This window comes from Bos mutus, chromosome 8 (genome assembly GCF_027580195.1).
Source record: "Bos mutus isolate GX-2022 chromosome 8, NWIPB_WYAK_1.1, whole genome shotgun sequence".
In the NCBI taxonomy this organism is placed as follows: Eukaryota; Metazoa; Chordata; class Mammalia; order Artiodactyla; family Bovidae; genus Bos; species Bos mutus.
This window is the reverse complement of record NC_091624.1, coordinates 23724189-23746819: the sequence shown is the minus strand read 5'-3', so window position 1 is coordinate 23746819 and position 22631 is coordinate 23724189. Positions and strand designations below refer to the sequence as shown.

Genomic DNA, 22631 nt, shown 5'->3' with positions numbered 1-22631 from the left:
AGTGATGCTTTCTAAGGCCCACTGGACTTCACATTCCAGGATGTCTGGTTCTAGGTGAGTGATCACACCATTGTGATTATCTGGGTCGTGAAGATCTTTTTTGTACAGTTCTTCTGTGTATTCTTGCCACCTCTTCTTAATATCTTCTGCTTCTGTTAAGTCCATACCATTTCTGTCCTTTATCGAGCCCATCTTTGCATGAAATTTTCCCTTGGTATCTCTGATTTTCTTGAAGAGATCTCTCGTCTTTCCCATTCTAGTTGTTTTCCTCTATTTCTTTGCATTGATCGCTGAAGAAGGCTTTCTTATCTCTTCTTGCTATTCTTTGGAACTCTGCATTCAGGTGTTTATATCTTTCCTTTTCTCCTTTGCTTTTCGCTTCTCTTCTTTCCTCAGCTATTTGTAAGGCCTCCTCAGACAGCCATTTAGCTTTTTTGCATTTCTTTTCCACGGGGATGGTCTTGATCCCTGTCTCCTGTACAATGTCACGAACCTCATTCCATAGTTCATCAGGCACTCTATCTATCAGATCTAGTCCCTTAAATCTATTTCTCACTTCCACTGTATAATCATAAGGGATTTGATTTAAGTCATACCTGAAGGGTCTAGTGGTTTTCCCTACTTTCTTCAATTTAAGTCTGAATTTGGCAATAAGGAGTTCATGATCTGAGCCACAGTCAGCTTCTGGTCTTGTTTTTGTTGACTGTATAGAGCTTCTCCATCTTTGGCTGCAAAGAATATAATCAATCTGATTTCAGTGCTGACCATCACCTAGGGAGTTTTAAAAATCCCAGTGCTCAGACCTCAAAGCAGTGGTGCCCATGCTCAGTCAAGGCTGTGAAATCAGGCTCTAGGGACAGACCCTGAAGGAATATAACCCCATGCAATTTGACTTAGGGCCATAGACACATACAAGCTATTGTCTTGTTTCACAGGCAGAAACCAGCAGTGCCTTCTGCCCACAGTGCCTTTTCAAAGTCATGGAAATCAGGATATATTTCACATGCGTGTTGGTTTCTAGACCAGCTCCCCCATGGGACCCATGTGCAGTGCTAGTGTGAAGACAGATGCCAGACCTCTGTGCTATGCTGCTGGTGCTTTGATGGTACCATCAGCCAAGTGGTCCTTTGATGCTTTGTGGGAGATGTTCACTCTTTCTTTCCAGTTATTTGTTGTCTGTAATACAGCTTTGTGGGTTAAAGACCATCATTTTAAAAGTATTTTTTGATATACTGTGTCACGAGTCCAGGCAGGGCTCAGTTGGCCAATTTTTCTGCTCTATGTGGCATCAGTGGGGTCTTGGGTGGTCTTTGGCTGGTAGCTGGCCTGGTCTAGAAGGGCCAGATTGATTTCACGTCCATGCCTCATACGTTGGCAGGAAGGACTAGAAGTCTAAGCCAGCAGGGTCCTCCTCTCTCTGCATGGAGTCTCAGGGTCCCTCCAGATGGTTCCTCCATCAGAGAAGTAGGACGTCCCATGTAGCAACTCTGGGCTCCATGATGCCAATGTGGACACATCCAGTGGAAGGCCAGGCATGGCTCCACCTCTGTCATAGTTTACCAGTCAAAGCAGTCCTAGCCAGCTCAGATTCAGGGGACAAGGGAACCAGACCTGCCCTCTGACAGGAATTTGTGGCTTTCTTTATCCATCACATCTCTGTCCCCACCCCTGCCACCCCTGCGAACACACACATACAGGGAGCTACAGCCTTCTGTGAAGCAGTAAGTGAAGGCAGGAGGGCTGCATGAGCCCAGCTATGAACAGTATCTCAGAGTCGGCTTTGCCTTCATCCCATGTATGTCCACCCCACCACTACCTCCTTGCATAAGATGCTGGTGGAGGGCTCCTCTTGTTGCCCTGTTCTTCTTCCTCCTCCTGGAATTTAACTTCCAGTAAGAGAGTTTAATTTAGTAAGAATGGCCTCTGACATGCAGGAGTCGTATTAGCAAGGTATTCTGGGAGTAAGTGTTCTTATTTGGACTCTTAGATAGCCAACTCCTCACACAGTGGCCCCAGTCGATATGCTAGGGGAAGCCTTGTAGCCTTGTGGTTCCCTGGCTGCCGGCAGAGCTCCTTAGAATGAACAGACATCTGGTTCCACATCTGGAACTCAGAAAGTCTTCTGTCAAAATCCTACAGAGATGAATCAGAATCCCTCACCATTATCATTCATCTTTTCCACATTGATTCCTGCTTATACATTCCTGTGTGTGTTTTCGTTAATCTAGAAGTATTTATGGACCAGCATCTATATTTTTCTCTTGAGTATCAAGAGTCCATGGCTTATCTAATTAATCTGGTGGAAGAGCAAAGGATCTCTGACCCAAGTCATTAAGTTCTATGGTAACCACCACTACCATCTCGAGGAGATAAGCATTGCAAATGAGCAAGTTTCACGAAGTCGGAAACTTACCTTTGAAAGGCAAAGCCAACCAGGAAGGAGGCCTGGAAGGTAACTCCTGATATATGTAGGATCAAACTCTCAACAAAGCAGGCTTTGCAGGATCCTAACATACCATTTTCACAATGGAATTTGGATTATGACACAATGACTCCCATCCCCTGCAACCTAATGTCTTTTGGTTCAGGATGGACTGTCTGGGTCACAAAAGTAGCTAAAAGATAATGTTCTGCTTAGACATATGGCTGCCTGCAGGTGGCTTGTATTCCTATAACCTATAAGCACAGAAGCATCCCTGTTCAGGCACCTGCTAGAGCTCCTGAACTTGCTGTAGAATGTCCTGTGGTGTTGACCTGATGGCAGAGAGCCCTCTGTTCAGCTTGTATAGCTTCTAATCCCAGGGTTAGAGGTTGCTTTTCCCCCAGGGTTTCCTGAATAAGGGGAAATGTGGTGAATGGGCTCGAGAGGGAAGTCCCCCGTGGACTGCTGCTCACACAACCACACTTCCTTCTTCAGGCTGCTCTATTAGCTCACGGTCATTTCAACCCTGAATTTAGGGTTCCTCTGGCTTTGGACCAGAGGCCCCAGAAGGTAACTTTGTAGGTTACCTTAACTTTGTAGGTCCCAGAAAGTAACTTTCTGGTAGAACCTCACAGAGTATGTACTCCTTAAATAATAGAGCACTTCCTTCGACTTTTCCTTCCCTAGAAGCAAAACCTCATCACCTCATTTTAGGTGAAAGCAATGATTTGATTTGTTTAAGCCAGGAGGTTAAATTTCATCAAATAACTCTGTGGTGGGAGGTTAATTTTCCTGTGGGAGAATGATTAGGTTGTTGTTTCCCTTATCTGGCTATTGTCAACAGTGTTTTTTTTTTACAAACAAGCCAACCTCTGGGCTTTAAATATGCTGTGCAGAAGACCCTGAATATTTCTGCCTAGCCCAGAAAGTCAGACTTTCAGACTCTGGCTGAAAGTCAGACTTGTACCAGCCTGTTGCGCATCTCTGCTCACAAGTCTCCTAGGCCCCCCGCTGTGATAAGCCATGAGCTAAGTCTTTCCTCCCTCCATAGAGCTTTTCTCACTCGTCACGATGTGAGCTGATCCTGGTCTATCTGCTGTCTTGTTTCCTATGATTTTCTCCCACCTCCACTCCAGCTCCACTCCTTTATGGCTCATCCTTGAACCTGCCTCAGGGCCTTTGCACCTGTTAACCCCATGCCTGTGACATTGTTACACTAGACCTTCCCATGGTTCACTCCCTGACTTCCTCTGGGCTTCTTCTGTGACATCACCTCCTAGGTCACCTTCCCTGGTCATCCTATATTTTATCCTATACTTCTGCTGCTGCTAAGTCACTTTAGTCGTGTCCAACTCTGTATGACCCCATAGACGGCAGCCCACCAGGCTCCCCCATCCCTGGGATTCTCCAGGCAAGAACACTGGAGTGGGTTACCATTTTGTTCTCCAATGCATGAAAGTGAAAAGTAAAGTGAAGTCGCTCAGTCGTGTCTGACTCATAGCGACCCCATGGACTGCAGCCTACCAGGCGCCTCCGTCCATGAGATTTTCCAGGCAAGAGTACTGGAGTGGGGTGCCATTGCCTTCTCCATTATCCTATACTGTCATCCTTAATTTACATTTACATTATTGTCTTTATGGTTGTATTGGTTTTCTGTGACTGTGCTGTGCTTAGTCGCTCGGTTGTGTCCAACTCTTTGTGGCCCCATGGATTGTAGCCCGTCACATGGACTGTAGCCTGCTAGGCTCCTCTGTCCATGGGATTCTCCAGGCAAGAATACTGGAGTGGATTGCCATTTCCTCCTCCAGACGATCTTCCCAACCCAGGGATGAAACCCAGGTCTCCTGCATTGTAGACAGATTCTTTACCATCTGTGCCACCAGGGAAGCCCAGAAATACTGGAGTGGGTAGCCTGTCCCTTCTCCAGGGAATCTTCCTGACCCAGGAATTGAAATGGGGTCTCCTGCATTACAGGTGGATTCTTTACCAGCTGAGTTACCAGGGGAGCCCTGTGACCACTGGAACAAATTACCACTAACTTTGTGACTTAAAGACAACAAAAGTTGCTCTCTCATAGTTCTGGAGGCTCAGGGTCTAAAATCAAGATGTGGGCAGGGCTATGCTTCCTCCATAGGTTCCGGGGAGGAGCCTTCCTGCCTCGTCCAGCGTCTGGTGGCTCCAGGAGCCCTTGGCTTGTGGTTGCATCACTCTAGTCTTGGCATCCATCTTCACATCATCTCCCCCTCCTCTGTGTCTGTGTCGTCTCCTCTTCTGTCCCTTATAATAAGAAACTTGTCATTGGATTTAGGGCCCATCCTAATCCAGAATGATCTCATCTCGAGGTCCTTAACTTAAGGACATCTGCAAAGACCCTTTTACACAGGTTCAAGAGGTCAGGATGCAGACAGGGCTTTGTGCAGGGGCACCGTTCAATCCATGCAAATGGTGTATTTTTCCTTTCTTGTTTTCAGTGTCTACCCTCTCGACTGTCAGCTTCAGGAGAGCAGGACTCCGTTTTGTTTCTTGCTGTATCTGTAGAGTATAGGCTAGGGCATGGTACACACTTTATGTTCAACAAGTGTCTACTGAGTGAAGTCTCCAGTAGAGATTTTGTACATTTGCCCGTGCTCACGTGCAAGAATGTTCTTAGGGATTATACCTCTGCGACAAATCACTGTTTTGGGACATCTTCAACTTAAAAAAAAATGGTTATTTCACTTTGTAATTCCATAAGTGGCACAGGAGGACTCCTTGGCTTCTTCAACACTTGGCATTTTCAGGTTTTTAGATTCCTGCCAGTCTGAGGGGTGCAAAATTATCTCCTTATAATTTTAGTTTGCTGCTCTAGGGCTAGAACACATATTAAACTCAATTTTTAAATTTTCATTATTTTTTGTTGGAATATAGTTGCTTTACAATGTTATGTTTGTTTCTGTTGTACAGCAGTGAATGAGCTGAGCATATACATACATCCCCTCTTTCTTGGATTTCCATCCCATTTAGGTCATCACGGAGCATTGAGTAGAGTTCCCTGTGCTATGTGTTAGGTTCTCATTGGTTATTTATTTTATACACAGTAGCATACATACGCTACTTCTGTTGATGGACATTTAGGTTGCTTCCATGTCCTGACTATTGTAAATAGTGCTGCAGTGAGCATTGGGGTGCATGTATCTTTTTGTTTATTTCTTATTGGGGTACAGTTACTTTATGATATCGTGCTAGCGTCTGTTGTACAACGAAGTGAATCAGCTACATGAACACATCTAGCCCGCCCTCTTGCGTCTCTCTCCCACCCCTCCACATGACTGCCGAGCACTGAGCTGAGCTCCCTGTGCCATACAGCGGCTTCCCACCAGCTGTCTATTCGACACACGGTGGTGCAGCTGTGTCAGTCCTCACTTTCCAATTCATTTCACGCTCCTTTCCCACCCTGTGCCCCCATGTCTGTTCTCTATGTTTGAGTCTCTATTCCTGCCCTGGAAATAGGTTCATCTGTACCATTTTTCTAGATTCCACATATATATGTGTTAATATGAATTATGGTCTTCTCAGAGTATATGCCCAGGAGTGGGATTTCTGGGTCATATGGTAGCTCTACTTTTAGTGTTTTTAAGGAACCTCCATACTGTTCTTCACAGTGGCAGTATCAATTGACATTTCCACCAATAATGTAAAAGAATTCCCCTTTCTCCACACCCTCTCCAGCACTTACTGTTTGTAGATTTTTTGATGATGGCCAGTCTGACTGGTGTGAGGTGATGCCTCACTGTGGTTTTAGTTTGCATTTCTCTAATAATTAGTGATGTTGAAAACAACTCTTAATTAAGAGCATAGGAGCTGAGTTTTGACATTCTTACCTGTCTTGGATTAAAAAATCTGAAACAACGAGGAGCATGTGAATAAGTGATCACACTAGAGTTAACTGAAAACTATGCTTGAGTTTGTAGCCTCCAGCTCTCTGCTAAGAATTCATTGGTGTTCAGTGTTCCCCTTAAGGGGTGAGAGTTATCAGCCCACTAGGAGAAAGAGAGAGCAGTCATTGTTTGGTAGGGTCTTTTTCTGATTGGCCAGTGATTCCAGGTGTCTCTGAGATTCCCTGTGTCAGTCACCAGTTGGTAGAGAATGTGGCTGTGAACTTGAACTCTTGGAGAGTCTGTGAGTCTAGATATGAGGACAGGAGGAGAGTCCAAGATGGGACCACTGCAAGGGCTGGGTTGCCTTGGGGAGGCTGGATGGCTGTGAAGTGTGAGTTGGGAGTGGTGTCGGTGTGGGTGTGGGTGTGGGTGGAAGGGGTCATGACTTCCTGAAAGAGCAGCACAGATCCTGAGAGGTTTTCTGCCCACACGTGCAGAGTCCACCCGCCCCCCCCCCCCGACATGGAACTAGTGCCCACCAAGGTGGGGTGGCCCATCCCACAGGGTACTGACATGGCCACTGTGGTGGGAGACACACGCTGGAGCCTCTGTCTATAGTCGCCGCTGATCTGAGATAGAGGGGGTACTACCTTGTAATCATGCATAAAAGGTGCAGTGAACCAGTGACATCCTTTCTGTGTGTCAGTGGCTCCAGGACCAAAGAGGGGGTATGGGAAGTGGGGTCTTACTTTCACAAACACACACACACAATAATCAGATAAGGAATCAACCCATCCAAACTCTAAATGATTAAGAAAAAGTTTTCCAGAGATGGAAAGATGAATTTTTATCCATCTAAGTATAAATATCTCACTCAAAATATTTATCTTGCTTTGAGATAATAACTGACAGTGTGATGCTTTCAGAGTCAACAAGAGATCTTGAACTTTTGTTTATCTTTGTTGCGTCATTTTTGAAAGGTAAAAAGAGTGTCAGTCGTGTCCGACTCTTTGTGACCCCATGGACTGTAGCCTGCAAGGCTCCTCTGCCCATGGGATTCTCCAGGCAGAAATACTGGAGTGGGTTGTCATTCCCTTCTCCAGGGGATCTTCCCTACCCAGGGATCAAACCAGTGTCTCCTGCATTGCAGACAGGTTCTTTACTGTCTGAGCCACCAGAGAAGCCCTACGTGTTTTAAAAGATATTTTTATAATATACATACCATTATATTGAGCTTCTCAAGAGGCTAGTGATAAAGAATTCACCTGTCAATGCAGCAGACACAGAAGATGCAGGTTTGATTCCTGGATCCAGAAAAACCCTGGAGTAGGAAATGGCAACTCGCTCCAGTATTCTTGCCTGGAAAATTCCATTGACAGAGGAGCCTGGCAGGTTACAGTTCATGGGATCGCAAAGAGTTGGACATGATTGAGCACACGAAAGAAGGAACTAGTATATTATGTTCATAATTTATAAATAAGTTAACATCTATTTGGGACATATGCTCAGTATAGTGAAGAGTTCTTTCCTGGTAAGCACGAACAAACTTTGACAACTTCTTATTTACAGAAGTAAAGCCATTTGGGTGTTTGGTGCACGTGATAAGCATTGCTAGTGCTCACTTATGTCTTGACCTCCTTCCTCCCGAGCTCCCAGGGGACAGTACTGCCAGCCTTTCCTGGGTAGAGGAGGAGCCAGGTGACAGTTCTGTGTGAGAGCAGAATGCATAGGTGCTGGTACAAGGCCCTGCTGTCTCTTTCTTCTCTGGCTTGTGGAGGAGGCCTTGTACTGAAACTCAGGATTGAAAGATCAAAGCAGCCTGGCTCATGGTGTCGCCACCTGGTTGAGGAGAGTTGAGGTGATTGAGTAGAGTTGCCCAGGAATGAGCAGACAAGAATGGAGTTGTCTTGTCACCAAGATGCTGGGGCTCTTTCTTATTTCAGCATCACTTGTTTGTGCCAACTAACAGAGCAGCTGTCCCAGGCAGGGCTCAGAGAGCAAGCTCAGATAAATGGAGATCCCGGTGGCCTGCAGTCCGCTCATCAGTTGGATGGCCGGGGCAGCCTTGAACACCAGTGGACAGGTGCGGCCACTGGCCTCTGGACTTGTTTGGAGCCATGGGGAGACTGAACCAGCATCTTACATAGTAACTTCTGCCCTGCCAGTGTCTACCTTGCGTGGAAGATGTGTGGTTGCCACGTGAGTAAAGACGTCACATCTCAGTTCTATCTGATGTGATTACAAGGGCCTCAGCACATGCTGCTCTCAACTGGCTCATCCCAGGTTGGGAGAGGCCTTTGTGGCGAAGCCCGATGAGGCCCCTTGCTAGTGTCAGGGCTGAGGTGGCTGCTGTGTGGTCTGAGTGAGCTCCTGGAGAGTGATGCCAGCCTTGCTTTTGGTCAAGAGGAGAGACCAGCTGGGCAAACAAGCGCCTCTGGTCCTCACCCCGTCTGTACACTACTGTTCATCCTTGTTCACCCCCAGTGGTACACTGCTGTGCCGCTACAAAAGAGCCAGTTTCCCCCAAAAGGGACGGATTGAGGAACCTCAATTTTTGCTCATTTTGAGGTTTCTCAAAATGAGGAACCTCATTTTGCTGCTCCTGTGTTTGTTTGGGGGCCACATTTTAGGTTTTACAATGTCATTTTGAGTCTTGACTCTGGGCCCCACCACTCTGTATGTACTTTTTATCCAGAGCTTCTCCTTCTCACTCATGAATGACAGACACCTCCAGCCCCCTGTTTGCATTGTGGGATGTAATGTAAGCAGCTCTGGTGGTCACCTTTGGGGAGGCCCTCATACTCCTCCCACAAGCGAGGCTAGATGATAGTGGCTTTTAAGCTAAAAACCATTGCAACACCAAGAGAAAATCCCAGGCCCAGAGAGACTGTCAGCCCAGGTTGGTTTTAGATTTGGAGTGAGTTTCTGGAGCACAGAGAAGTCATTCTACAGAAGGATCCTCAGACCCAACTAACAGATGATCCTTACTCAGTCCACTGAGGACAGAGCCGGCCCCAGAGCCTGGAGTCATGATTTAATTCTGCATCTGCAGGTTCTGTCACCCTCTTGTATCCAAATACTAGGGCTCCACTGTCACCAAGTGAGGGTGCTTCCACCCAGAGCCCTGCATCTTCCAAATGTCCCAGGAACTGACTTAAAGAAGACCTATTTCAGGCCTGGACTTCTTTGGTGTGTAGAAGGTGAGAGAGCTGCGTGGACCTCAGCAGAAACCTTATTCTTCATTCACTGTGTTAAAGCCTAGGGAGCTGCTCTTCTCCTTAGAAGAAAGACAAGCTTCACTTTCTTGACTCATCCCCAGTTGTTATTCTGGTTCTCCAAAGTTCTAGCCAGCTGGTTCCCTCGGCTGGTGCTGATGCTGAGTGGAGGGGACAGGTATGGCTGGAAACACAGGGTAGGAGGGGGAGCCAGGTGTCTTTCCCTCAATCCATCCTAGACTCCTATTTCCTTATTGGCTAGAAAGACACCTCCAATCCTGTCTGTTAATGAACAACCACACGACTACAACAGCTGCTTAATATGGGCTTGCTTTATGCTTACCTGGGTTAATAATAAATACTAATACCAATAATAACATAAAACAATATCATTATTGGCTCACAGAAATACAGCTGGGACATCTGTCTCCTGGAACAAATCTCTTGGCCATATCTGTGCTAGGGCTAGTGTATCCAAGTGATAGGGCTTCCCTGGTGGTTCAGTGGTAAAGTATCCACCTGCCAGTGTAGGAGATGAGGAGACATGGGTTTGATTCCTGGATCGGGAAGATCCCCTGGAGAAGGAAATGACAGCTCGCTCCAGTATACTTGCCTGGGAAAGCCTATGGACAGAGGAGCCTGGCAGGCTGCAGTCCATAGGGTCACAAGAGTTGGACATGACTAAGCAACTGAGCATGGGCACGAGACCCAAGGGGACTGCACTGCAGCCTGAAGCAGCGATCCAGTTACACTTGGTCTTCCCAGAAAATTCTTGTTTCTGTGTCCTCAGAGGCATGCTCCTTCCTTGAGCCTGTGAGGAGGAGAAACCTCAGGCTCCCCAGCCCAGCAGCCACCATCAGGGTGGGCTGTGCAGTGCCTGGCTGGCATTGTGCATAGAGAAGGCGGCATCGTGATGGAAGAGCGGCCAAACTGTGGAGGTGGTGATGTCTCTGCTCCTTCCCTCGCAGCTTCCCATCTTAATGAGTCCTCTCTTTGCTGACTTCCCCTGCAGTGGCAGGGCTTCTGCATCTCCCTAATCACTGCCCCAGGGAACAGCTCACTGCTGTAGCAATGCCTCTCCTCACTGCTGGGCATCCACCATGCTCCTGGAGGAACCTCCTTGAAACACAGTTGTGTCCTAACTGGTGGCAAGAAAAAGATGGAGTGTGACACACACATCTGTCATTTTCTCCAGGGAGAATGTCTTTATCTCATTAGTAGCAGAACATGTTCCACTGGTCAGGATGCCACGTGGAGGGGCTGAGATGCTTCTGTGGGATGCCATGGACATGTGTCTGGGGAGGAGACAGTTCTACTTGTAGAGCAAAGGGGGCCTTCTCTGGCACCTTCCTCCATTTGACCCTTTATTCTCTGAAGGTTCCGCATGGATTATGCCACAGCCTGGCCACCAGGAAGGCAGACACCCCAGTGGGTTAAGGGTTGCTCCAGGTCCCTGAGGGGCCCTCATCTGACTGCCAACACCCCTTTGATGAGAACCAGCATGAATGTCCAGCCTCTTCTGGTGTATATGCAGATGGCATGTGGTGGGTCGGTCATACTGGCTAATTAGTATCTCTTTAAATGTATCTTAAAAGTTAAGATACTTTGAGTTGAGTCTTAGTGCTTAGAATTGCCACATTTGGTGATGACACTTTACTCGCCCTAGGAAATAAACAAACAACTTGTTCCAAGGCCATAGGATACCTCAAGATTCATTCAGTAAGACTCTGTTTAACTACAATGATGTATCTCCTCACACTGTTTAGAATGTCCATCATCAAAAAAAAAGTCTACAATCAGTAAATACTGGAGAAAAGGGAACCTTCTTGCACAATTGGTGGGAATGTAAATTGATACAGTTCACTATGGAGAACAGATTTCTTGAAAAATCTAGGAATAAAACTACCATATGAGCCAGCAATCCCACAATTAGGCATATACCCTAAGAAAAACCATGATTCTAAAAGACGCATGTACCCCAATGTTCATTGCAGCACTATTTACAATAGACGGGACATGGAAACAGCCTAGATGTCCTTCGACAGATGAATGGATAAAGAAGTTGTTGTACAAATATACAATGGAATATTACTCTGTCATAAAAGGAATGAGTTTGAGTCAGTTCTAGTGAGGTGGATGAAACTAGAACCTATTATACAGAGTGAAGTAAGTCAGAAAGAAAAAACAAATATCGCATATTAACGCATATACATGAAATCTAGAAAAATGGTACCGATGAACCTATTTGCAGGGCAGCAATAGAGACACAGACAGAGAACAGACTTGTGGACCCAGCAAGGAAGGGACAGGGTGGGATGAATTGAGAGAGCAGCGCTGAAGCTTATACACTACCACATGTAAAACAGATAGCCAGTGGGAACTTGCTGTATGATGCAGGCAGCTCAACTCACAGCTCTGTGACAACCTAGAGGGGGTGGGAGGGAGGGAGATGTGGGGAGGGAGGTTCAGGAGGGAGGGGACATACGTGTACCTAAGGCCGATTCATGCTGATGTATGGCAGAAACCAACACAACATTGTGAAGCAGTTATCCTCCAATTAAAAATAAATACATTTTAAAAAGAGTCAGTTTAAGTCCATTTTTAAGGCTCATGGGGTCTTAGAGGGATCCCTTTGTCATGTTAAGATTTCCCTCAAATTCTATTTCCCAATTGAGTTCAAAGTTGATATTTTATAGACTCTCAAGCAATTGAAAAGCCATCAATTTAAAAAACTTAAAATGGACTTACAAATAGAACCTTTACTTTTGCAGGAGAATAAGCTATTAAGATGGAGAAGGCAATGGCACCCCACTCCAGTACTCTTGCCTGGAAAATCCCATGGACGGAAGAGCCTGGTAGGCTGCAGTCCATGGGGTCGCTAAGAGTCGGACACAACTGAGCGACTTCACTTTCACTTTTCACTTTCATGCATTGGAGAAGGAAATGGCAACCCGCTCCAGTGTTCTTGCCTGGAGAATCCCAGGGACGGAGGAGCCTGATGGGCTGCCGTCTATGGGGTCGCAGAGAGTTCGACATGACTGAAGTGACTTAGCAGCAGCAGCAAGCTATTAAGAAATGGATCCCTGTGGTGAAGCTGTGTGTCTGGGGGCTCCTGGGATTAAACTGCAGACAGAGCTGCCAGGACATGTTATGAAAGCCACCTCCTTGGCCCCCTCTTCTTCCCTAGGCTGGGGGGGTTTACCCTCAGGAAGAAGGAGCCTGGGTAGCTCCAGTGTCTGCCTCTAATGGGCCTGTGTCCCTTGCTCCCACAGCTTGTCACATTCTGGAGTGTTGTGATGGGCTGGCCCAGGATGTCATCGGCTCCATCGGACAAGCCTTTGAGCTCCGGTTTAAGCAGTATTTGCAGTGTCCTTCCAAGATCGCGGCTCTTCATGACCGGTGAGTAGTGCTGTGACACCATTTGCAGTGGCCTCTCTGCATTTTCTGACCCTTCCTCTTAAAATGACTTAAAAGGAGAAAAACCACAAAACAGCTCCCTGAGGAGTGCTCTGAACAGACAGTTAATCACAGGGCTTCCTGGGCCTGGAGACACCTGGCCGGTGCTGGGCTGGGGCTCAGAAAACCGACAGATGGAAGCTGACATATGGGTGATGCTCCCAATGTTTAGAAAAACATTTTCTTGAAACTATAGTGACAGTAGCTAAGGTTACCAAAAAAACAGTGTAATATGTTTTTATTCTGTTTTCTCTGCAAGCATGTGATGTCTCCATATGTTGTCTTCTTGGGTCGGTGTCACCCCGGGTTCTACCTGTGCTGTTGTCCTCGTCATCAGGGTTAGACAGAGTCCTGGTTCGGAGGCTTCTGTCATGAGGCGCTGTGCTTGGGATGGCCAGCATGGTTCTGCTTCATTGGACTTTGTAGCTTTCAGGCGCAATGGCTGTAGGGTCCTGATCTTTGTCTCAGCAGTTTTCTTTCTGTAGGGAGAAGACTCTTGAGAGTCCCTAGGACTGCAAGGAGATCAAACCAGTCAATACTAAAGGAAATCAACCATGAAAATTCATTGGAAGGATTGACACTGAAGCTGGAGCTCCAATCCTTTGGCCATTTGATGCTATGAGCTGACTCATTGGAAAAGACCCCGAAGCTGGGAAAGATTGAGAGCAAGGGGAGAAAAAGTGGGTGACAGAGGATGAGATGGTGGGTGGCATCACCAACTCAATGGAAATGAGTTTGAGCCAACTCCAGGAGACAGTGAAGGGCAGGGAAGCATGGCGGGCTGCAGTGCCTGGGCATCACAAAGAGTTGGACACAACTTACTGATTGAACAATAAGTTTCCTCTGTAAAATAGGAATAATAGAAGCTTGCAATATTTTAAACATTAAGTTCAGTTCAGTTCAGCTCAGTTGCTCAGTCATGTCTGACCCTTTGTGACCCTATGGACTGCAGCATGCTAAGCTTCCCCGTCCATCACCAACTCCTGGAGCTTGCTCAAACTCAGGTCCATCGAGTTGGTGATGCCATCCAACCATCTCATCCTCTGTCATCCTGTTCTTCTCCTGCCTTCAATCTTTCCCAGCATCATGGTGTTTTCCAATGAGTCAGTTCTTCCCATCAGGTGGCCAAAGTATTGGAGTTTCAGCTTCAGCATCAGTCTTTCCAATGAATATTCAGGACTGATTTCCTTTAGGATGGATTGGTTGGATCTCCTTGCAGTCCAAGGCGCTCTCAAGAGTCTTCTCCAACACCACAGTTTAAAAGCATCAATTCTTTGGTGCTCAGCTTTCTTTATAGTCCAACTGTCACATCCATATATGACTACTGGAAAAAACATAGCTTTGACTGTATGAAACTTTGTTGGCAAAGTAATATCTCTGCTTTTTAATATGCTGTCTGGGTTGGTCATAGCTTTTCTTCCAAGGAGCAAATGTCTTTTAATTTCATGGCTGCAGTCACCATCTGCAGTGATTTTGGAGCCCAAGAAATTGAAGTCTGTCATTGTTTCCACTGTTTCCCTATATATTTGCCATGAAGTGATGGGACTGGATGCCATGATCTTAGTTTTTTGAATGTTGAGTTTTAAGGCAGCTTTTTCACTGTCTTCTTTCACCTTCATCAAGAGGCTCTTTAGTTTCTCTTCATTTTCTGCCATAAGGGTGGTGTCATCTGCATATCTGAGGTTATTGATATTTCTCCCAGCAATCTTGATTCCAGCTTGTGCTTCATCCAGCCTGGCATTTTGCATTATGTACTCTGCATATAAGATAAATTAGCAAGGTGACAATATACAGCTTTGATGTACTCCTTACCCAATTTGGAATCAGTCTGTTGTTCCATGTCCAGTTCTAACTGTTGCTTCCTGACCTGCATACAGATTTCTCAGGAGGCAGGTAAGGTCATCTGGTATTCCCATCTCTTTAAGAATTTTTCACAGTTTGTAATGATTCACACAGTGAAAGGCTTTAGCATAGTGAATGAAATAAATGTAGATGTTTTTCTGGAACTCTCTTGCTTTTTTGATGATCCAGTGGATGTTAGCAATTTGATCTCTGGTTCCTCTGCCTTTTCTAAATCCACCTTGAACATCTGGAGGTTCTCAGTTCACATGCTGTTAAAGCCTAGCTTGGAGAATTTTGAGTATTACTTTGCTAGCCTGTGAGATGAGTGCAATTGTGTGGTAGTTTGAGCATTCTTTGGCATTGCCTTTCTTTGGGACTGGAATGGAAACTGACCTTTTCCAGTCCTGTGGCCACTGCTGAGTTTTCCAAATTTGTTGGCATATTGAGTGCATCACTTTCACAGCATCATCTTTTAGGATTTGAAATAGCTTAGCTGGAATTCCATCACCTCCACTAGTTTTGTTCATACTGATGCTTCCTAAGGCTCACTTGACTTCTCACTCCAGGATGTCTGGTTCTAGGTGAGTGATCACACCATCATAGTTATCTGGGTCATGAAGATATTTTTTGTATAGTTCTTCTGTGTATTCTTGCCACCTCTTCTTAATATCTTCTTCTTCTGTTAGGTCTATACATTTCTGTCCTTTATTGAGCCCATCTTTGCATGAAATGTTCCCTTGGTATCTCTGATTTTCTTGAAGAGATCTCTAGTCTTTCCCATTCTGTTGTTTTCCTCTATTTCTTTGCATTGATCGCTGAGGAAGGCTTTCTTAGTTCTCCTTGCTGTTCTTTGGAACTCTGCATTCAGATGGATATATCTTTCCTTTTCTCCTTTGCCTTTCACTTCTCTTCTTTCCTCAGCTATTTGTAAGGCCTCCTCAGATAACCATTTTGCCTTTTTGCATTTCTTCTTCTTGGGGATGGTTTTGATCACTGCCTCCAGTACAATGTTACAAACCTCTGTCCATAGTTCTTCAGGCACTCTATCTATCAGATCTAATCCCTTGAATCTATTTGTCACTTTCACTGTATAATTGTAAGGGATTTATTTAATTTAGGTCATACCTGAATGGTCTAGTGTTTTTTCCCTACTTTTTTCAATTTAAGTCTGCATTTGGCAATAAGGAGTTCATGATCTGAGCCACAGTCAGCTCCTGGTTTTGTTTTTGCTGACTGTATAGAGCTTCTCCATCTTTGTCTGCAAAGACTATAAGCAATCTGGTTTTGGTTTTGAACACCTGGTGATGTCCATGTATAGCGTTGTCCCTTGTGTTGTTGGAAGAAGGTGTTTGCTATGACCAGTATGCTGTCTTGGCAAAACTTTCTTAGCCTTTTCCCTGCTTCATTTTGTACTCCAAGCCCAAACTTGCCTGTTACTCCAGGTATCTCTTGACTTCCTACTTTTGCGTTCCAGTCCCCTATGATGAAAATAAACTCTTTTTTTGGTGTGTTCTAGAAGGTCTAGATCTGAGGTTAAATGTTTCATTTAAACATTAAATGAAATAGTAAATGTAAACAGGAATTGTGAGATGTTTAGTTTTTATAAAAAATGTTCAGTGTCTACTCTTGAGTTTCCTTAGGAGATAAGAATATTCCATGCAGCACTAAAAAGAAAGTAATGAGGCATATTGGTCATTCAGTCACTTCTACTGAAAGCTTATTACAATGGTGTGTTAACTGTCAATAAAGGTTAATTTCTCCTGAATTTACTTTTCCTCCAACTTCTATGGCCATATTCCAGACTTAGTTGTAAAGGCATTATACTCCTCTGTCTTCATTATCTCTCTGAAGTCTTCATCTTTCTTGAAAGAGATTTTAAATTTTTTTTCATCCACTGGAAAATTTCTTTTAAGGTATTCATTCTGGGGGTGCCTATGAAAGCCCCATTTTTCCTGGTTGACAAGGACTTCTGCAAACTCATATAAGCCGTTTGGAAAGGAGTTAGAAAGTAGTGGGGACCCTATAGCCTTTGGCAGGACAGTGGGTGAACAAAGTTCTAAATTTTATACTATAATGGAATATAGTCATTAAACAGAATTCATCAGTATATGTGTATTATAAAAATGAATCTCAACATTTTAAATGAAGTGAAAAAGGATAGGAACCATTTATGAAAATTTTAAAAACACATAAATGACTGTACATGTAGCTTATGGATAAATGCATGTGTATAAAGAGTATAAAAACATGCAAGAATATTACATACCAACTCTAGGACATTTGAGGATGACAGGGACATGTATGCATGCATGTTCAGTCATGTCCAACTCTTTGCAACCCCATGGGCTGTAGCCCACCAGGCTCCTCTGTCCATGGAGTTTCCCAGGGAAGAATACTGGAGTGATTTGCCATTTCCTACTCTAGATGATCTTTCTGACCCACGGATTGAACCCATGTCTCTTGCATCTCCTGCATTGGCAAGCAGATTATTTACCACTGTGTCACCTGGGAAGCCCTAATTTTTGTACATAGGATCTAGGTGCATGCGTGCTAAGTCGTGTCCCACTCTTTGTGACCCCATAGACTGTAGACCACCAGGCTCCTCTGTCCATGGGATTCTCCAGGCCAGAAGACTGAAGTGGGTTGCCATTTCCTCCTTCAGGGGGTCTTCCCGACTCAGGGACTGAACTCACGTCACCTATGTATCCTATATTGACAGGCAGATTATTTACTACTAAGCCACCTGGGAAACTGACAGGGGCTTAGGTGGGCTATGACTGGTTTTGTTAAGTGTATCTCTTCCCTAACATTTTATAAGAACAGTATTCCAGTATGTAAGAAGAATTTTGCAGTGAACACCTGTACAACCAACCACCTAGATTCTACTATTAACATTTTACTGTTAATATCACATACTTATTCATCCAATGTGAGTCTGACAAATTTTATTTCTTTGAAAAGAAAGGAATCAAATATAGCAAAATGTTCACACTTGTTTAATCTCAGTGGTGGATGTGTAGGTGTCTTTTATATTAATTTAGCTTTTCTGTACTTTCAAAATGTTACATAAAAGTCAAATAAATACTATTAAATGAGTATGTACAAAAATGAGTGGGGAGAGTTAATTGAACTACATGCTTCTCTGGGCATATACTTAAGGTATGAAGTCCTTACATGTTTCTATATAATAAAATTTGAAGAAGTTTTGGGGAAAGAAAATGAAGTAGAGAGATCTTATTTATTGAGAAAACTTTGAATCCAATATGCAAGTAATGGTATAAAATTTATAAAGCAGAGCATCAACCAGGGGTCCTGTGTTCCTTGGCATCATTCTCATCTGGTCTGACAAGCTGCTTGTGTCCACTGAGCCGGTCTGAGACCCATCAGGTGAGAATGTGCCACCTTCTGGCCCTGCTGGGGCCATGAGAGAGCACATCTTGCCTCCAGCTGCCACACTCTTTGCCCCCTCCCCACCCTTTTCCAGAGACCTTGGACTGCAGAAGTCACTGGCCCATTTTCCTTCTAGATTTCCCAGAGGCCAGCAAGACAGGAGGTTCTGTTTGTGAGCAGTTCTCCTTGGGTTTACTTCTCGCTTGCTCAGGCCATCTCTCTTCAAATTGGGAATGAGCTGCAAGTGTGAGAATTTGGTATAATCAGCTTCTTTGTCCACATTCCTTAGAGTAGAGTTGGGGACAGATGAGTGTGGAGTGAGTGTGGAGTGAGTGTGGTGGCGTTAGGGCCCAGTACGCTGCCCCAGCATCTCAAAGTTTCAGGTTGGTGCACATGGCTTCCTCTCTCTTCTCTTGCTGCTGGTGGTTGGATGACTTTACTATTATTCATGAATTATTTTTTGCTCATCGTATTAATTATTGGGAGACAGACTCTGTATCTGGAATCATCACCCATCTCCAACTGGAAATCAAAAATAGTACTTTTAAATGAATGGAATTTTTGGTATGGTCTGATTTTCCTTAGAAGATTTTTCCTCTGATTTTTCTTGCCAAAATCCAGGGTCATTTTCAACAGAAAACCAGAGAAGACAATGAAAAAGAATTCAAATGTAGTCAAATCTCTTTTTATTATTAAAAAAAGTTTTGATATATAATTTATGATGAAAATTCATTCCTTTTGGAATATATAGTTCTGTAGTATTTAGTACTGTCAGAGACTGTATAATTATTGTTCCTAAATAATTCCAGAACATTTTCATCACCCCAGCAAGAAACTCCATACTTATTAGCAGTTAATTCCCCAACTTGCAATCCTCTCTCCCCAGACAATCATTGCTCTACTTTCTGTCTTCATTGATTTGCCAGTTCTGGATATTTTATATGAATGGAATCATACAATATATGCTTGAGTTCTTTCACTTATTGGATTGTTTTCAAGGTTAAGCTATGTTGTAGCATGTATGAGTATGGCATTTTTAGGTTTGAATAATATTCTTTTGCATACATTTGTTACCTTTTGTTTATTCATTCCTTGGTTTATGGATATTAGGGTTGTTTTTACCTTTTAGTTCTCATGAATTGTGCTGCTGTGAACATGTGTACAAATTCTTGTGAACAGATGTTTCAATACTCTTGGGTATATAACTAGGAATAGAATTGCCTAGTCATATGGTAACTCTGTGCTAAAGTTTTAGAAACTGCCAAACTGATTTCCAAAGGGGTTGTACCATTTTATATTTTCACCAGAATGTACGAGTTTCAGTTTCACTGATATTTGTTATTGTCCATCATTTTGATTTTAGCTATCCTAGTGAGTACAAAGTGGTTTCTGTGATTTTGATTTGCATTTTCTTGATGACTATTGATGTCAAGCATCTTTCCATGTGCTTATTGGCTATTTGTATATCTTATTTGGAGAGATGTCTGCTCAAATCCATAGACTATTTTAAAAATTATAGTTGATTTACAGTGCCGTGTTACTTTCTGCTATACAACAATGTGAGTCAGTTATATATATATATATAAAACATATATATATGTATATATCTCCACTTCTTTTTAGATTTTCTTTCCATATAGGTCATTATAGAGTACTGAATAGAGTTCCCTGAGCTATACAGTAGGTTCTTGTTAGTTATCTATTTCATATACAGTAGTGTGTATATGTTAATTTCAATCTTACAGTTTATCCCTCCCTCCCTTTTTCCCCCCGGTAACCGTAAGAACGTTTTCTGCATCTGTGACAATTTGTTTCATAAATAGGTTAATTTGTACCATTTATTTGTTAGATTCCCATGTATGGGAATCTAACAAATCCCATCCTATGATATTTATCTTTCTGTGTCTGACTTACTTTACTCAGTGCAGAGTAATATTCCATTGCATATATGTGCCACATCTTATTTATCCATTCTTCTGTCGATGGACATTTAGGTTGATCCCGTGTCCTGGCTATTGTAAATAGTGCTGTAATGAACATTGGGGTGCATGTATTATTTCAAATTATGATTTTTCTCTGGATCTATGCCTATCAGTAAGATTGCTGGATCACATAGTAGCTCTATTTTTAGTAAGGAATATCCATAGTGTTCTCCATTGTGGCTGTACCAATTTACATTCCTACCAGTGGTGGAGGAGAGTTCCCTTTTCTGCACACCCTCTCCAGCATTTATTGTTTGAAGATTTTTTGATGATGGCCATTTTGACTAGTGTGAGGTAATACCTCATTGTAGTTTTGATTTGTATTTCTCTAATAATTAGTGATATTGAGCATCTTTTTGTGTGATTTTTGACCATCTGGATGTCTTCTTTGGAGAAATGTCTTTTTAGATCTTCCGCCCATTTTTGATTGGGTTGTTTGTTCTTTATAATGAGCTGCATGAGCTGTTTACATATTTTAGATTAATCTCTTGTTGGTTGCTGTGTTTGAAAATATTTTCTCCAATTCTATGGGTTTTCTTTTCATTTTGTTGATGATGTCTTTTGCTGTGCAAAAGCTTTTAAGTTTATTTAGGTTCCATTTGTTTATTTTTATTTTTGTTAATCTTGGAGATTAACCAAAAAAGATCTTGCTGTGATTTATGTCAGAAAGTGTTCTGCCGATGTTTTCCTGTAAGCATTTTATAGTGTCCGGTCTTTCATGTAGGTCTTTAATCCATTTTGAATTTGTATATGAGCATGTTCTAATTTCATCCTTTTACATGTAGTTGTCCGGTTTTCCCAGCTCACTTATTGAGGACACTGTCTTTTCTTCATTATATATTCTTCCCTCCTTGGTCACAGAATAGGTGACCATAGGTGTCTAAGTTTATCTCTGGACTTTCTTTCCTGTTCCACTGATTTATATTTCTGTTTTTGTTTTGCTTACTGTAGCTTGGTAGTATAGTCTGAAGTCAGAGAGACTCATTCCCCCAGCTCTATTTTTTCTTTCTCAAGATTGTCTTGGCTCTTCAGTGTCTTTTGTGTTTCCATACAAATTGTAAAATTTTTCTTGCTGTAATTCTGTGAAAAATGTTATTGGTAATTTGATAGAAGTTTCATTGAATCTGCTGATTACTTTGGGTAGTATAGTCATTTTGACAATGTTGATTCTTCCAATCTAAGAATGTGGTATATTTCTCCTTCTGTTTACATTATCTTTAATTTCTTTCATCAGTATCTTATAGTTCTCTGAGTATAGGTCTTTTGCCTCCTTAAGGTTTATTCCTAGGTATTTTATTCTTTCTGATACAGTGGTAAATGGGGTTGTTTCCTTAGTTTCTCTCATCTTTTGTTGTTAGTGTATTGGAATGCAAGAGATTTTTGTATATTAATTTTGTATCCTGCAACTTTACCAAATTCTGTTCTGGTAACATCTTTAGGACTTTCTATGTATAGTATCATGTCATTTGCAAACAGTGACAAATTTACTTCTTGTTTTCCAGTTTGAATTCTTTAATTTCTCTTTTTTTTCCCTCTGATTGCTGTGGCTAGGACTCACAAAACTGTGTTGAATAAAAGTGGCAAGACTGCACATCCTTGTCTTATTCCTGATCTTAGAGAAAATCCTTTCAAATTTTTCACTGTTGAGAATGATATTTGCTGTGGGTTTTCATATATGGCCTTTATTATGTTATATTATCTTTATGATTACTTTCTGGAGAGTTTTTCTCATAAATGGTGTTGAATTTTGTCAAAAGCTTTCTCTGCCTCTGTTAAGATGATCATATAGTTTTTATTCTTCAGTTCATTAGTATGGTGTATTATATTGATTGATTTACATATGTTGAAGAATCCTTGCATCCCCAGGATAAATACCACTTAATCATGTGTATGATCCTTTTAATGTACTGTTGGATTCAGTTTCTAAGTATTTTGTTGAGGATTTTTGTGTCTTTGTTCATCAATGATATTGGCCTGTAAATTTCCTTTTTGTGTGTGGGATCTTTGTTGAGTTTTGGTATCAGGGAGATAGTAGCCTTGTAGAATGGCCACTTGTAGAGTGGCCTTGAGAGTATTCCTTCCTCTATAATTTTTTGGAATAGTTTGAGAAGGATAGGTTTTAACTCTTTTCTAGATGTTTGATAGAATTCATCTGTGAAGCCATCTGGCTCTGGACTTTTGTTTGTTTGAAGTTTTAAAATCACAGTTTCAATTTCAGTGATTCATGTGTTCATATTCTCTATTTCTACATGTTTCAGTCTTTGAAAGTTGTCCCTTTCTAAGAATTTGTCCATTTCTCTCAGATTGTCCATTTTACTGGCAAATAGTTGCTTGCAGTAGTTGCTTATGGGCCTTTGTGTGTCTGTGGTGTCTGTTGTAACTTCTCCTTTTTTCATTTCTAATTTTATTGATTTGAGTCCTCTCCCTGTTTTTCTTGATGAGTCTAGCTAAAGGTTTATCAACATTA

General features: G+C 42.9%; 1 protein-coding gene across 1 annotated transcript in view; it reads left to right on the top strand.

Annotated features, from left to right (window-relative positions):
• The window catches only part of SHC3 (SHC adaptor protein 3), a 119980-nt gene that overhangs the window by 52530 nt on the left and 44819 nt on the right, over positions 1-22631 (top strand). Inside the window, exon 7 of the mRNA XM_070374921.1 lies at positions 12767-12893. Coding sequence (XP_070231022.1) covers positions 12767-12893 — 127 coding nt within the window. The remainder of the gene's footprint in view (positions 1-12766; positions 12894-22631) is intronic.